This window comes from Molossus molossus, unplaced genomic scaffold, assembly GCF_014108415.1.
Source record: "Molossus molossus isolate mMolMol1 unplaced genomic scaffold, mMolMol1.p scaffold_m16_p_6, whole genome shotgun sequence".
Lineage (NCBI taxonomy): Eukaryota > Metazoa > Chordata > Mammalia > Chiroptera > Molossidae > Molossus > Molossus molossus.
In genome coordinates this window covers 85857348-85875734 of record NW_023425399.1, presented here as the reverse complement: position 1 = coordinate 85875734, position 18387 = coordinate 85857348, and the positions used below count along the sequence as shown (strand labels likewise).

Here is an 18387-nt window from a genome sequence, read left to right as displayed (position 1 = left end):
TTTAAAGATCATAAAGGTAATGACTACCAAAATGGTTTGTACAATTAAAATGATGATTCAAAGCAATTGCAATTACTCATATGAATCTATTTAAGCCCTTTTGTTTAAATAAACAAAATAATTTAGTCTTTATTAAAAGATACTAGTCCTTCCCGGCTAGTGTGGCTCAGTGGTTGAGTGTCGACCCATGCACCAAGAGGTTGCCGGTTCAATTCCTAGTCAGGGCACATCCCCAGGGGGGGCATGCAGGAGGGGGCCATTTGATGTTCCCTCTCATCGATGTTTCTATCTCTCCCCCTTCCTCTCTCTCTGTGAAATCAATAAAGAAAAAAAAAATTTAAACAAAGGTACTAGTTCTTTGACATGTATTTAAATAATAATGATTTATAATTAGCCATCCAAAACTCTTATTGACTTCAAATCCTTTAAGATGGCAAATAAGTTTAATAATACCACTGTTACTGGTGATGATGAATTTCAACTCCTAAGATAAAAATAGTAAAGGAAGCTTGGTGAAAATGCCATGGATATCAAACAATGAATTGCCATTAAGAAAAAAATTAACAAAATATTGACTTCCGAGTACTGACTGTGACGTCTGCCATTAAGTGCCAGCTTTGCCCTTTGTTAACTGTGCTGCCTTTAGTGAGTCACAGGATGTTTTTAGAGATTCAGGCATTTTCACATTTGTAAAAAGGAGTAAGTAATGCTTATGTATTTCTCACTTGGTCTCTATGAAGTATATATTAAATCAACTGTGAAAATCACAGGACTAGAAAACAGAAGTCTTGCAACCAAAGTAAGGCAAATTATATCAGTTGTGATTGTAAAATGGAGTCCATTCCATGTCATTCATCAGAAAAACTTAATACAAAGCATTATTTACAATGACATTGGAAGAACTCAAAAGCTAAGCAGTATAATAAAGCAACATAGCAATTAATATCAGAAGGAAGACACTGCTACAGCCAGAGGTGGAAAAACAGGGAAGGGGTTGGTATTACTGGAGCCCAAGAGCATGAGCTACCTGGTGGGTTGAGATTCACCGAAGATGCTTCCTGGCAAGAGCTGGACATAGAGAAGATGCACTCCATGCTGGAGATGGAAATGTCACCTGACTCAGAGAGAGTGTATATACATGGAATGGGGAACTGGGATACGCAAGCATTTTCTTTCTTCCATCCTCAGTCTCTTGCCAGTATCTCCCATTGTTTGAACCAAGTGATAAGACAATAAGCAAGGGAATTTGGGAAATGGTTTTCAAAGAAAGGGAGAAGAGAGGATCTGAGAGCAAACCAGTGAATTACCTGTATAAGATGAAGGAGTATGTTGGGGGAGCCTTTCGGAATACCTATTTTAGGATGTACTTATTCTTTAAGTGCAAGAAATGCTGGGCAACTTAGGTTTCTTGCCATCTCAGAATGTTGGGATGAAAGCTTCATCTTCCTCATTGAGTAGTCTTGGCTCACACACTACAGTAAGAAGTGGAAAAAACTTGGGGGGGTGGGTGGAGGGATCAGAGGGCTTAGGAGAAAACATCATGGAGCATGCACTCTAATCATCAGCCTCTAAGTTACTGTAAAACCTGGGAATTAAATAGGTCTATTGTGAGTGCAGGATTTCTCCCTCTATACACACTCCTGAAGCACAATCCACTTCTTTACCTGCTTGCTAATGACTGAAAATACCAAGAGAAAAAAAAGCCTTTCATTCCACAATTAGAAATAAAAGGTTTAAATTACAAGTAACATTTTCTGTGGGGGAATTTCAATGAAAGGATAATCAATCAATCAGTTATGATTGTAAAATGGAGCTCCTTTGCCATAAAGATGGAGTAGAGAACATGATGAACCCAGAGAACAAACTTGGAAAATTTTTGTCAATTTTCCCTAGAACGATACTCTTTACCTACCATGTGAGCAAAACCAACAATGATTTTAGCATGTGAACACATAGACAGTACACAGCTCTACTTCATGGGCAAAAATTCTTGATTTTTGCAAACATACACTTGACCTCAGTAAAGACATTCTTTTCCAGAAGTTTGTTCATCAAGGTAATAAAAGTGATCTTTTCCCCTGGACTAACATCTTTAACTCTTTAGTACACACGTAAGGGCAATATCATATCCCTTTATGAGTCATTTAAAAAGTGAGGCCACACTGGCTCTTGCATATTTGTTTTGATCAAGGGAGAGAATATTTGGATTGCTGGATCCTCCTTTATTTAAATTTCCTGAATATTTTCTAAATGGGATTGAAATAAACTCAGATGCAGTCTTTCTAAACTCATATTTGAAGGCTGTCAGTCATAGTTCTCTTGGTATCAACAGCTGCCTCCAACAATTTCATATCAACCAGTTAGTTGTTGGATATTATCTATGTTAATTTCTCACATGTGGCCCTAAAACTCCTGTAAGATAAATGCTTCTAGATTCCCTGCCCCTGACCAAAATAAATTAAACCAAGATGTTGGCAGAGTTTAATTCCTTGTGGTTGTAGGATTGAGGTCCCTGTTTCCTTGCAGGCTGCCATTGGGGATCTCTACCAGCTCCTTAAAACTACCCGCATTCATTCCTTCTTGTGTGACCTCCTTCATCTACAAGTTATCAATGGTACACTGAAAAACCTTTGTGCTTTGAATCTCTCTGACTTCCTTTTCTACCACTAACTAGAGAAAATTCTGTGCTTTTAAGTGCTCATGTGAATAAATCAGGCCTACCCAGATAATTTTCCAATTTAAGATCCATTGTACCACATGACATATCAAAATCACAGGAGTAATATCTCATCATATTTACAAATAAAAAAATCCACAGCAATCTTGAAAATTAAGAAAAAAGTAGGAGGGATCACAATACCAGATATGAAATTATACTTCAAAGTCATTGAAATCAAAACAACCTGGTACAAGAACAGGCATATAGATCAATGGAACAGAACAGAACAGGCATATAGATCAATGGAACAGAACAGAAAACCCAGAAATTGACCTAAGACATTATGCTCAATTAATATTTGGCAAAGTTGGCAAGAGCATACAATGGAGTAAAGACAATCTCTTCAATAAATGGTGTTGGGAAAATTGGACAACTACATGCAAAAAAAATGAAACTAGACCACCAACTTACACCATACACAAGAATAAACTCAAAATGGATAAAAGACTTAAATGTGACTTGAGAATCCATAAAAATCCTAAATGAAAATGTAGGCAACAAGATTTCAGACATCACACACAGCAGAATTTTCACTGATACAACACCTAAGGCAAGAGAAACAAAGGAAAAAATTAATACATGGGACTACATCAAACTAAAAAGCTTTTGCACAGCAAGAGAAACAACCATTAAAATGGAAAGGCAACCCACTACAGTCGTCCCTCGCCACTTTGTGCTTTGACTTTTGCGGCTTCACTCTATCGCGGTTTTTTCAAATATATTCATTAAAAAGTTGATCGAGACAGTGAAAATGACACAGCGTGCACTCGGTTGTCTGAGTCAATTATACACCCCTGTATTACAATTAAAATTACTGTACGTATGAACTTTATGCCTATGTATTCGAGCACCCCAGGAATCCTTCAACGCCAGCTGCAACCACTAGAGTCTGGAACGGATTAACCATGATAAACGAGGGACAACTGTATATGGGAGAGCATAATTATCAACAATACATCAGATAAGGGGCTAATTTCCAAAATATATAGAGTACTCATACAACTCAACAAAAGGAAGACAAAGAACCCAATTAAAAAATGGGCAGAGGACCTAAATAGACACCTCTCCAAACAGGACATTCAGATGGCCAAGAGACATATGAAAAAATGCTCAACATCACTAATCATCAGAGAGATGCAAATTAAAATGACTGTGAGGTATCACCTCACACCTGCCAGAATGGCTGCCATCAGTAAATCATCAAACAAGTGCTGGAGAGGGTGTGGGGAAAAAAGGACTCTAGTATACCGCTGGTGGAAAGGCAGACTGGTGCAGCCACAATGAAATCAATATGGTGTTTTCTCAGAAAATTAAGAATAGAACTGCCATTTGACCCAGTGATCCCACTTCTAGGAATATATCCTAAGAAACCCAAAACACCAATCAGAAAGAATATAAGTACCCCTGTATTCACAGCAGCACTATTTACAATTGCTAAGATCTGGAAACAGCCCAAGTGCCCTTCAATAGATGAGTGGACAAAAAAGCTGGGGTACATATACACCATGGAATACTATGCAGCTGTAAGAAAGAAAGATTGCTTATCCTTTGAGACCACATGGAGGGACCTGGAGAGTATTATGCTAAGCGAAATAAGCCAATCAGAGAAAGACATACGCCACATGATCTCACTTATTTGTAGAATATAATGAACAAAAAAGTTGATGAACAAAGTAGACCCAGAGACATAGAAAGAAGTATGGTTCAGACTGAGAGATGTCAGAGGAGGGCGGGATGGAGGATGAGACAAACTAAAGAACTTATATGTATGTATGCAAACCCAATGGACATAGACAACAATGCTTGGGAGGGGAGCGTGGGATAGGGAGGAGGGTGTCTGGGGGAAAAAGGAAAAAATCTGTAACACAAATTAATTAATAAAAATTAAAAAATAACAAGTTCTGGAAATTAGGGTGTGCAATCTTTGGTGGAGGGGCACATTGACATTCTTCCTCCCACAGTATCTAATGCAGTAATATATACAATAAGTAGTTCAAGAACATATGTAAGAATGTAAAAAGACTCATTGTCTATTTCTTAAACAGACACTAAATAGACATGTGTATTTGGTCTCTTGTGGTAGTCCAGTTCAACAAATAGTTATTGAATATTTACTATGTGCCAATCACAAGCTAATAAAAGAATAAGAACTGGAACTTGTTCCTTAACAGCTAACGTTTTACACTCACATCTTAGAGAGAAACTTATTTGATATTTTAATAATTTTATCAGGATCATTTTCCACACAATTACACAGAAAACTGATTCTGTATAACTTTTAATCCTTGAAATTCTGACAGGTAATTAAAGATACATTAAAATCTTCAAATATTTGATTCAATTATATCCCTTCCCATCATTTCTGAAAGTGTTCTTTTTTTAATTAGAACCCCTTACTTATTTGACTATAGTTTGTTACATGATTTCAAGTCCCTTCAACATGTAAGCTATATTTTTAATCAACATAGTCAATTCACTTTATATTTCGGTTTCTTGTTTTTTTTGTTCTTTTTTTTTTTTTTCCAAAAGTGAAACAAATACTATGCTTTAGTTAATGTTGTTTTTTCAAGTTAAAATTTGTCTTTGGATAAATTAAGCAAAAACAATACAAAGAATGGTAATTTATTGGAGAAGCACTGGAGTTTCTCACAAAACTCATAAAGGAGTTGGTCCCTCAGTAATCTGGGAAGGTGAGAACTAAAGGCACCTCCAGATTTAGGAAAAATGATGGTAACTCCAGTGACAGTAATACTTATACTATTTTTCTAATGGTTAACATAAAAAGACCAAGTCTGATGAGTCCCTTTTTATCATTCATAGCTCCAAGTTTTTCCAGGGCAGCAAGAGATTATGCCTCCTGGAGCCTGTCCTTGTGCATTAGGAGGGGATTGTATGCATTAGGTTTCCATTCCTATAGGTGCTTAGTACACACCATCGTGTGTCTGCTGAACACACACACACATACCAGCACACCAGCACACATCACACAACGTTTTCACACATCTGAAGATACCTATACTGAATGCTTACCACCTATTTCACATAAAACACTCACAACCTCATTGTTCCCTGATGGAACTAAATCTAAGTCCTGTCCAGCTGGTGCACTTGGGTGATGTTGAAGAGACCCCTGTTCTGAGGCCAGATCACCGAGTGATGCTCATCATGCCTCTTCTAGTTCTGTAACAATTGAAATTTTACAATTAATGGAATAATTAATATATTCATCTACCATTACCATATATACAACAGTGGAAAGAAAATTTAAGGAATAGAAGAATGTGTTTTTAATCTTCAAACACTTGAGAGCAAACAAAAACATCCAGATAAATATTTGAAGAAAGCCCAGGTCCTCCTATCCAGCTGTATGTTACTTGTTTCAAACAACGAGCATGTTATTATTGGGTTTTGTTTTTATCATTGCTTTACAGTTTTCTGGGATAAAGTATTTCCTGATTTATTATTAGCAAAGCAACAAAACCCTAAAGGTGTTGTTTGGCTCAAAGCCAGAGTAGGGGAAACTTCTTTTGGATCACATTAATTTTAGTTTCAATTAGAACATTTCTTTTCAGAATAACTTACTCAAAATCTCTATTTTTAAATTTATTTTAGTTATCAGTTTAGCATAATTCATAAATCCCTGAGCCATTTTTGCTATAAATTGTAAAATTATTTTCTAAGATAATGACTTTATAATACTATATGACATTGTTTCTTGTTTCTATTATCCACTTAATGTTTCCTAAGACATTTCTCTCCAATGATTAGCTGTCAACTCTCTTTGAAAACACTGAACTGCTATCTAATGATTGTGTTAGGATCACTTTAAATTTAACGTGAATTTATATTGTATATACTGCCTGTTTTATGAGACAGGACATCAAAAACCCACAATATTAATTGGTTTTAATCAGTAGCTTCATAAGTAAGCAGCCAATACGGGAATGCCTTACATAGCTGCATAAGTAGATCATATTGATATTATTTATAATTGTCTTATTCACCAATCAATTAATCTATTTTTAGAGAGATGACAGACAGACATATATCTATCATGTCAGCTTTGTGTAAAGCACTAAACTGGTTTCTCTGGAGGGGCACAAAGACACATGTAAAATACATACCTTGTGGACACACAGTCTAACTGGTACATAAAACATGGATTTTTAGAGTCATAGATGATAAGGTATTGTAAGGTGAGAAAAAGGACTAAACAATCTCCTACTGAAATCTAGTATATCAGGGTTGGAGTAGGTATTTGAAAATCTGTAACAGATATGATTATGTACCATTTTAGATAAATAAAAAAATAGCATGTCATCTAGTTCAAAACCACTTATCTTGGAGTCTATGGATAAATCAAGAGGTTCAAATATATGTACATATTCCCCAAATATATATTTTCACTTACCTCTAACTAAAATTTAACATTTTATTATATTATGAATAAAGGCAGTAAAACAGTGGTATTCACAGTAATGTGATTTTATCCGAAAAAAAAATCATGGGTATTTTCATTTCATAGTAAAATTGCAAAAACTGTTCATGTGTATCACTGTCTATAAAACATCTGATTCTTTGAAGCCTTCAAAAAACTAATGAGTAAGCATGAAAATAATAGTTTATAATTTTTTAGGCAATTGAGAAACTATTGATAAGTTGTATTAATGGCCATTTTATTTTATTTAAATTTTTTCTTTATTGATTTGAGAGAGAGAGCAAGGGAGAGAGAGATAGAAACATTGATGAGAGAGAACATCGATTGGCTGCCTAGTGCATGCCCCCCACCCTACCTGGGGATCAGGCCCACAACCTGGGCATGTACCCTGACCTAGAATCAAACCGGTGACCTGATGGTGCATGGGTCAATGCTCAACCACTGAGTCACACCTGCCGGGCCTAATGGCCATTTAAATAATGAGTCATCTCAGAGCTTGGAGAAAAGTTTGTTATAGGTCAGTTGACAGTGGCTCCAGGGTTGGAACAGAGGTAGATCTTTCTCAGACTAGACTCACAGAATCAGTGGGCTTCTCCAAGTACCTGCCCTGGGACAACAATTTTATAAGTGATATAGAAGAAGAAATATGCAGTAAAATATCCACAACTCTCTAAAATATACAATTCTCTGCCTTAGTATGGAGTGTGTACTCAGTTCCCTGTCCTCTTCCAGCTTTTTCCTGATCATGGTGCTTTTTCTTATTTTTTCTCCTGACCTAGAAAACCCCCCACAATCACCACCATGCACCTACATATCTCTCTCCTTCTCAAATTGCACTTCTTTTAAAAAGCCTTCCCTAATTCCTAGTGATTATTGGTGACTTTTCTTTCAGTGAAGAACCTTGTTTATTTATTGCCTTATATGAAAGTTTCATGGGTTAGATACTCTTTTCTACCTTGCATTGTAATTATTTTATTATAGTCTAACTTATGAACAAATCCCATATAGAGTCTTGACTCTCAGTGCCAAGAAGGGTGTCTAGCACAAAATAGGTACTTGCTTGACATTTTAAAACAAGATAACATAGAATATTCATTGCCTCCGTATTGATAGCTCAGAAATATTTTGATTTAACTATTGTGCTGAGCTTTAGTTATATGCTTTGAAACATCCAGCTTATCTCTGTGCCTTCTCTTACTGCTCCTTAAATTAGAGCCCACTCTTCTAATGACAAAGGCTGAATTAGGAGCTACCGAAAAAAGGGTAACACTGCCTATAGAATTAATTTAGTAGAAAACTGAATCTCCTTGTTACTTTCTTACCTGAACTATCAGTTTTACCATTTTAAAATCAGTGTCCTTTAGTCTTTTAGCAGTAATCATATACATACATATATATATATTTTTGTATATATACAGTGATACCTCGGTTCTCGAACATAATTCGTTCCAGGAGGACGGTCAAGAACCAAATTGTTCGAGAACTGAAGCAATGAAACCCAATAGGAAATAATGGAAACTGGATTAATTCGTTCCAAGCCCCAGAAAATGCCTATTTACTGGCCTAATTTGTATATAATATGTAGAAAAACATAAGTCTCAACAAGAAATAAAAGTGTACAGTATGTCTAAGGGTTAAATTCAGTGTAAAGCGTGACTCTCTCCACAAAGCGTGACTCTCTCTGCACTCACACTGATGACGCAAGCAAGGCGCGCTGGGCCGAATGAACGCCATTCGGCTCAACTCGGCTCATCTCGGAAGTTCGAGTTCCAAATATTTGTTCGGATTCCAAGACAAAAGTTTCTCGAATCTCCTGGTCGAATACCGATTTGGTCGAAATTCGAGGCGTTCGAGAACCGAGGTATCACTGTATGTGTGTATGTATTTATTTACATTAGTAAACTTAGCATTAAGTGTTTTGACTTCAAAATTAACATCATGTTTTTGTACATGTTTAAGACAACATTAATAAATATATAACCTGGATAGTATTTTGATTATATAAACAAAAATAAAATATTGTTTTTTTTTTTTTTAAAAAAATTCTTTATTTATTTTAGAGAGAGAGGAAGGGAGAGGGAGATGGGAACACTGATGAGAGAGAACATCCACTGGCCACCTCCTGCATGCCTCCCTGGAGATGGGTCCCAAAACCTGGGCATGTGCCCTGACCGGGAATCAAATTGGTGACCTCTTGGTACATGGGTCGATGCTCAACCACTGAACCACACAGACTGGGCAAAATATTGTGTGTTTTTTATTCTTTATTTTTATAAAGGTTTTTGTGGTATTGAGGATTGGAAATCCAGGACTTTTGTAGTCAACAGTTGAAGTTTTTGCATATAAAAAAATGAAAAATGAAACAGAACAGGTGTTTACTTAAGTTTTAAGTATTATATTATAGAGGATAAATAAAAAAGCAATTCAAAGAAAGAAAAGCTTATCAGAAGGATTTGAAGAGAAGAGACGAAAATAATGTGGAAGGAATTTCTAGATAGGCAAAAGGATGATAAAGGCAGGAATGAGTCAGGGAGTTGGGCTCAGGAGGACTAGGGCTATGGCGTTGCTGGGGAGGAAGGATCAGTCTACACTAGATTGCTTGCTTGGTGTGGTAGAGTGGAGGGAGCTCTGGTGTAAGATGTACAGTGTAGTCTAGTAGTGGAGAAGTTTACATTTTGTTACTAGGGACCCTAGAGCTGAGTGAAGACTGAGGACAGACAACAGGAGTCATAAAGAGAATTGCACCTAAACTCTACTATGCAAATAGATTTTGAAGAATTTAAAATTTTTTTCACTTTTTGAGATATGAAGGTACTAATCTTCTGGAGCAAGGTTATATTTTGGTTTTAAAAGTTAGTTTTATGGTGAGATATGAAAGGGAAGTTTTCTGAGGAGGCATCAAAGGACTAGAGCTAGAAGACTGTGGTGTATTTGGGCAAAACGATAGAAAGCTTCTGGACTCTGTAAGCATCTGACCTGGATTTTAGGACTAAATTTCCAAGTACCAGTCTTAAAATGAGAATAGTATATATTTTTTCCTATTTACTTTGCCCAAGGCACTTGGCCTGAAGGCCATAATAAAGAGCTACTGAAAGTAGCTGAATAAGAAAGTAGGTCAGGTGCTTTGGGAGATCCTAAGCACATTTCTCACATATTATTAGGTAGGGGCATAGGTAGATACATACATGCATACATACATACATACATACATACACACATACACACAGACATATATAATTACATACAGACATACATACAGACATATGTAATTACATACTTATCATACATACTGTTATAGGTTAATTCTCTTTCTATAGCAAGAGCTAACCATTGAGTCTGGTACTGATGAAACTACTTCACACAAAAAGTATTTAAACAGCCCTGGCCGGTTTGGCTCAGTGGTTGGAGCATTGGCCTGCAGACCAGAGTCCTGAGTTTGGTTCCCACTAGAGGCATGTACCAAAAAAAAAAAAAAAAGTATTTAAACAAATAGTATGTCTAGGATGTGTACTAATTGGGGAAGGGAAAGGGGCGTAGGGAAAGAGAAGGAAGACAATGATGACCTGCCACTTACAGTTCGTGTTCCTACACCTTATAGACAAGAGCCACAGCTGAGCTAACTTGGATGGCCCTCCCCATAACACTAAATCTATCCCATCAAAACCTCAGCATAAATGCCACCCAAACATCCAACTGCCCTTCTGATGTCACCAGATTCCACACTTCCCTGTCATCACATTCCACAGTTTCCTCTGTTGCTAGGTACTCTGGGCATTCTTATTTTTCAAAGCTCTGGGAGCTGTTTTTCCTTTAGAATGAAATACATACAGTCTTTGGTTCAAATGCTGTGGTACCCAGACTAAAACTTAGGAGAAGCACCATCGCCCTGGGCCTGTGAACCTAAAGACCATACCTGTAGATCTAAACACTACAGCCTGGTATCCACATACCAGCAGCCACTCAGGATGGGTAAGGAAACAAATTTCCACTTCACAGCTATAAACTGATGTGAATTGGTTATGATAAAGAGGAGTCTGAGATTGGTGGGTTTTAATTCTGAAAAAGTCTCTTTAAGAGAGAATAAAAACCGTTAACATGATTACCCCAAACTACACAATGAAAAATGGTTCATTTATCCTCAGTTAAATGTCTGCTCACTTCTTTACATTGCATTTTTCTAACGTAGACTTCAAAAAGTTTGTTTTAAATTTTGATTTATAAAACAGTGGCATGTGACATTTTATTTGCATTATAAAATATGTGAATACATATTTGATACAAATGAGTAAATCATTCATTTGTTCTTCATAAGAAATACTGATTTACTCAGGAATGAAATATGTAAAGCTTTTCAATTTAGTTACCTTGGTAACATCTGAAGTGAACTACTTTGTCTAAAATTATTTCTCCTTTATTCATTTATTGTTTGTACCAACATTATAAATACATGACTTTTATTAAAGACTCTCCTGATAAATGATAATGTTTATCTTACCTGAAAAATGAATAACTGGTATACTATTTAGTAAATCTGTATGATGATTTCAGATTAAATAGAGCATGTTTAAATTTTAACTATAGTGGGTATTGGATTTGTTTTAGGCTGATGTAGATTTTTATTTTAAAATGTAATATTTCTTTAGGGTTATTTATTCTTTTACTGTATTGATACAATTTCTTACATGAAATGTTTAGTATTTTTTAAAGGATATAAGTAAAAAATGTTAAATCACATTTTTTTCTCCATGAATTAAATAATTGGACATAAATATATCCATTATGTATCTTTTGTACTTTCTTGGAAAAGAATAACTTAACCTGAAGTTACCTTTAATACTTCAGTATAGGGATTTGACATAGCATAAAAAATATGCACAATTTTTCAAATTACATATATATGTGTATATATATATTTCTCTAATTACTTCAAAACTTTAGGTATTTCATTGTTAAAAGGATGTTGTTGATTTCTCAAACTAATGGTATGGAAAGTGCAATTTCATATTATTTATGGCCAGTTTCCTAAATTCTCTTATGTATGTTTGGTCTCCACATGAAGTCTTTTCTTGAATGGATACATAAAAGAGTAATTTAATAGTAAAAGCTTTGAACACATTTTAACATTTTCTAAAAATACTTTTAGAAAACGTCTTCTATAACCTGGCTGCCTCCTGTACCCTTGTCTGCCCCACCAGCAACCCTCCTTGGTCTATTATTAGGATTTTTCCAGCCCCATCTTTTTCTGCACTGCTGCTGCTGTAGTTGGAGCTTTCAACAGTGCTGACTTAGATACTCACAGATCTCTTAACTGGTCCCCCAATTTTTATTTTGTCTTCATCCCATTCTCTTCATCAGAGTTAATGAGTATCTTTAAAACAATTTTGTTGACACCATTTTCCACAATAAATTAAAGTTGTTTTTATTGACTCTCAAACTACGATCCAAGCTCTCTTCTACACAGAACTTCCCATCACACTCTCTTCCTCCCTTTCTAGGTTTCACTTTCTTTGCTTTCTCTTTTGTGCTCAGCCCTGCATATTCTTCCCTCTGTGACTGTGCACCTGCTAATCTGTAGGTGGGAAACTCTGTCCTCCAACTTTTTCACCTGGTAATAAGGCCTACTGGTCTTTTGGAATTTGGTCATATGTCACTACCTTTTGCAAATTTCTGTGATGTTTTTATACTTTTTTTTTTTTTAACATAGCCCTTTCTTTGCTCTGACTCTTAGCTGCGCATTTATTGTTCTGCCTCTTTTAATTATCTGTGAAATGACTGAAGGTGGAATCTCTGTAGACCAAATATTTAACCTCGTTTAGGCCAAGTGTAGGCACTCAATAAATGTTGAATAAATGAATGAACAGGAGAGTTATATTACTCCTTCAGACTTTAAAAATTATTTCCATGAATTTAATCAATTATAAGGAATTAAACATTTCATTGCACCCTACAAAAATAAAGCATACTTGAAAATATTCAGAAATCAAACAAATATCACAAATATTGGATATTATTACTCTTACTCATATTTATATGGTTTTATCAATAACCTTTAAGTAATGAAAACATTTTAATATCTTTGTCCTTCATAATCCTTTAAAATTAATAGCAAAATCTTATCATGTATGAAAAGATGAAATTAAGAGAAATAGAATGTGATTTTTTAATGTAAACCTGTTTCTTGCTCTCAGTAAAGTATCAATATCCTTTTTCCAAACAAGCTGATTAATTTTAAAGCCATAAAAGTTTTTATTAACTCTTTTACCTCTTATTTCCAATTTTGCTTTAATTCTATAGTTATCTTACTTTTGTTATTGAAAAAGTATGTATATTGTAGATAATAAAGAATATTAGAAAATCCAGTGCTGTATAGTTAAGAAGAAATAAATATTAAAATTTTGAGATCATATCTTTTCAGTCTTTTCCCTCTGTGTTTATGTGTTTGCTTTTTACAAAATTGAGATTATATTCGCCATGTCCTTTTGTAGCTAGATTTTTCCATTTAACTTTGACTAACATTTTCCTATATCTTTAAAATGGAATGTTGAATAACTCCATAATATTCTAATCATTCCATCATGTATTAATCAAGTCTTCTTATTTTGGTAAATCATATCAAGTTTTGCTGTTATAAACAACACTGGCCTAAATGTCTTTTTACCTGCACAGAAATACACACAATGATTATAAACTTCTTATGCCTAAAGTCCCAGAAGTGTAATGGCTGGAACAAAGTTTATGAGCCTTTCTAGTCTTGTAGATGCATATTAAACACCCACAAACTTGAACCAATGTGTACCCCATTAGCAGGAAAGACAATGCTTTTATCAGAGAGTTTTTACCAAATATGAATGTTCTCACTGGAAAAACAAAAGCTATTTGCAAAATAATTGACAATGATCTTATTCTCTTTGTTTAAATTTACTTTTTGAGATTAAACTGTTTTCTCTATTTTTTCTCCTTTTACTTCACTTGCTCTTGTACTTAAATGTACCTGCTGTATTAAAAGTAACAGTGGAACTTTACAAATTTATTCCTAAGGATAAATTACACATTATATGTAAAATTAGCACAATGCCATGCACATAGTAGGAGCTCAAAGAATACTAAGTTGAAGTAGAAACCGAATGGCACATAATTAACATCAAAACATAATTTTTTTCCTTCCAACAGATGATTCCGCTGCAGAGAGCTTTAATGGCAATGACACTCTGGGGCAAAGTTCAGTTGCTTCAGGGGGAACGCACAGCAGGGAGATGGACTCCAATGGTGATGGCAAAACTGGGCTGGAGCAGGACCAGCAGCCACTGAACCTGAGTGACAGTCCCCTCTCAGCACAGCTCACTTCGGAATACAGAATAGATGATCATAGCAGTAATGGAAAAAACAAATATAAGAATCTTCTAATTTCTGACCTCAAGATGGAACGAGAGGCAAGAGAAAATGGAAGCAAGGTAAGGTCACATTACAATATTCAGGGAAGTTTTACTGTGGCCATGATGGTCACAAAGAAATACATACTTATACAAGAGATGGAGATTGTTGTAAAAAGAAAAAAAAAAAAACTAAAATATTTTAAATCCCAATAATATATTATCAAGAAACTTAAACAACATATATTGTGTGTCCATATAATATAAGCAACACATTTAAGGAATAACAATGAGCAAAATGAATCATTTCCCAAGAAAAGCTGTTGGTGTGTTTTTATATATGGAATCTCTTGATTTAATGTTTCTCATTTATATAATCCTTTATAGATCTGTGTCTGGGAGTTTGTTGAGCTCAGAGGTGAAAGTTAAGGTCTCAGAACACAATTTCCAACTATAAAAAAATCACTATCTAGTTTCTCCAAGATTAGAAAGGTGTATATAGCAATAAAATTTCAATTAAAGCCTCTAGTTTGCTTTAGAGACCTGAGGATTTTGGTCAATAATTTACTTCACGTACATAGGAGAAATGTCTCAGTGTTCTAGATGAAATATGCAAGTTAAGTAAGTACTTGAACAAGTATTTTATCATAAACTCTGTTATACAAAAAAAAGAAAACATGTTTCAGACATGTCCACATTTCTGGATTCTTTATTTTTTTGTTTAATTAAAAAAATTTATTGATTTTATTGAGGCGACATTGGTTAATAAAATCATATAGGCTTCAAGTGTATAATTCTATAATACTTCATCTATATATTGTTTTGTGTGTTCACAACCGCAAGTCAAGTCTCCTTCCATCACAATTTATCTCTCCTTTACTTTCTTCTACCTTCTCCACTACCATTTCCCTCTGATAATCACCAGATTGTTGTCTGTGTCTGTGAAATTTGTTTGGGTTTTCTTTTGCTTAATCCCTTTTTTATCTTATTCAATCAGCTCTCCCTACATCCTCCCCTCTGACATCTGTCAGTCTGTTTTCTGTATCTATGAGTTCATTTCCATTTTGTTAGTTTATTTTGTTCATTAGATTCCACATATAAGTGAAATCTTATGGCACTTGTCTTTGACTGGCTTATTTCACTTAACATAATGCTCTCCAGGTCCAACCATGCTGTCGCAAAAGGTAAGAATTCCTTCTTTTTTTATAGCCAAATAGTATTCCATTGTGTAAATGTACCACAGCTTTTTTATCTACTCATCTACTGATGGGTACTTAGGCTGCTTCAAAATCTGGTTATTATATAAGTAACACTGCAATGAACATAGGGGTTTTGGGCTTCTTTGGAGATATTCCCAGAAGTAGAATCACTGGGTCGTAAGGCAGTTCCATTTTAAATTTTTTGAGGTAACTTCATACTGCTTTCCACAGTGGCTGCACCGATCTGCATTACCACCAACAGTGTATGAGGGTTCCCTTTTCTCTACATCCTCACCAAAACTTATTTGTTGATTTATTGATAATAGCCATCCTGACAGGTGATTAACATTATTAAAATATTCATACTACCCAAAGCAATCTATAGATTGAACACAATTCCTATCAAGATACCAATTGTGTATTTCAGAGAACTAGAACAAATATTCCAAAAATTTATGTGGAACCACAAAAGACCCCAAATAGCCACAGTAATCTTGAAAAAGAAAAATAAAGTTGGAGGGATCCTGCTACATGATGTCAAACTGTACTACAAGGCCATAGTAATCAAAACAGCATGGTACTAGCATAAAAACAGACATACAGACATACAGATTAATGGAACAGAATAGAGAGCCCAGAAAAAGACTCACACCTTTATGGTCAATTACTATGTGACAAAGGAGACAAAAACATACAATGGGATAAATATAGTTTATTCAGTAAATGGTGTTAGGAAAGTTGCACTGATACATATTGAAAAATGAAACTAGACCCCCTTCTTACACCACACTCAAGAATAAACTCAAATGGATGAAAGACTTCAGTGTTAGACTCCAAACCACAAAAATCCTAGAAGAAAACATAGGCAGTAAAATCTTGTACATTTCTCATAGTAGTGTATTTTGATATATCTCCTTGGGCTAAGGAAACAAAAATAAATAAATAAACAAATAGACTACTTTAAACTAAAAAGATTTTGCATGCAAAAGGAAATAACCAACAAAATGAGAAGACAACCCACTGAATGGGAGAATATATTTGCCAATGATACATCTAATACGGAGTTAATACCCAAAATTTATAAAGAATTTATGAAACTCAACACCAAAAAGACAAACAATCCAATTAAAAAATGGGCAAAGGACCTGAATAAGACACTTCTCTAAAGAGGACACACAGATAGCCAATAAACATATGAAAAGATGCTCAAAGCCACTAATCACCAGAGATATGCAAATTAAAACCACAATGAAGTATCACTTCACATCTAGATTCTTTATCTTAGAATAAATTACAGTCTTCCCCATTCCCAATTTATTTTTAATTCAGTTTATATTACAACTAGTCACACCTGCTGGTGACTTTGCAGTATATATACTTTTGAATACATGAGGACTTTTATAGAGCATACATGTTGACTCCACTCCCCACCTCCTTTAAGTTAGAGTTGTAGAACTGGTTTTTGGACATAGATCCCCTAAAAGCAAAATGTCTTAATCTGGATTAATTTCTGAATTTGCCGAGGCAATATCCTTTCTAAAATGGCTGTATTTAAAGCCTCTTACTTCCTAAGAATGTGTTGTTTCATCCTCTTCTAAGCAAGTTGCTAGGCATTATCAGACACTTAAGCACTTCTGCCTGAGGGAGGCTGCTGTAACTGTGCACTGGTAAATGCACAAGTATTCTCTTCAGTGGTTTAAAGCCAAGTCATACAAACACAAATGATTTTTTATTCACCAACAGGATCTGAATCACTGTGTCACATTTTACAGAACAAAATAACCCTTAAGTTTTCCTGCCAGCCACATTATCCTGTCTTTATAAAACTTAAATAATCACAAAATGTTCTTTTTATACCATTTACCTGTTGATTTTTTTTAAACTATCCAGTGGTTTGCTCTTTTCTTTATCCCCTTGTTTACCATTAGTATAGGGACTATGCTCACTGAAATACATTCTCATTTTTATTAAACAGAATGAAGTTACTCTTGCACATCTATTAAAATAGAGCTATAAAGAAAAAAACACAGATTGTTTGGGCTGCTTGTGAGGAATAAGATGAGAAATAGACCTGGGGAGAAGGAGATTCTCCTGAAGAACTAAAAGTTGATGGTTTGGTAAAGGAAAAACAACTCCCACAGCTAATTGGGGAGTAGCCAGAAAGGCAGAAGAAAAATCAGAAAGGTGTAGTGTATGGAAATGAAGTAGAGTCCACTTTTTAAGAAAGAGAGTGTGGTCAGCTCTGATAGACAATGTTGTGATATCAAGTAAGATGAAACAGAAAATAATTGAACTTGTGAGAATTTGCTTGGGTGAAGAATCCAGAAGGACTCTATTCATTCCTTCAAAAGGGATCTGTTAAATACCTTTCACCCTTGCACCAATGAAGTAGTCAGCAGAGGCAACTCAAAGAGATAAGTCTTTATTCATGAGGCTCTTTGATAAATAATTTTGGTAAAGAAGGTACATATACATAGAGGAGTTTCTTAATGAAAGTATAGGCAAATATAGATTCCAATGTTAAAATATTGAGAATTCAAAGTAAGAAAATACTATTTCTATTGAGTTAATAAAGAGGGCTTCCTAGAGGAAGTAAATGTAAGATTACCATTTTTTTTCAAAGGGGGTCTCCTGTTAGACACTGTGAAGGGCCTGGAATGC

The 18387-nt window shown here is 35.0% G+C and overlaps 1 protein-coding gene across 15 annotated transcripts in view; it reads left to right on the top strand.

The window, feature by feature from the left end:
- The window catches only part of NOL4 (nucleolar protein 4), a 365006-nt gene that overhangs the window by 184572 nt on the left and 162047 nt on the right, over window positions 1-18387 (top strand). For all 15 annotated transcript variants that reach the window (XM_036244377.1, XM_036244368.1, XM_036244369.1 and 12 more), the window contains one exon: window positions 14328-14608. In XM_036244377.1, coding sequence (XP_036100270.1) covers window positions 14328-14608 — 281 coding nt within the window. The remainder of the gene's footprint in view (window positions 1-14327; window positions 14609-18387) is intronic.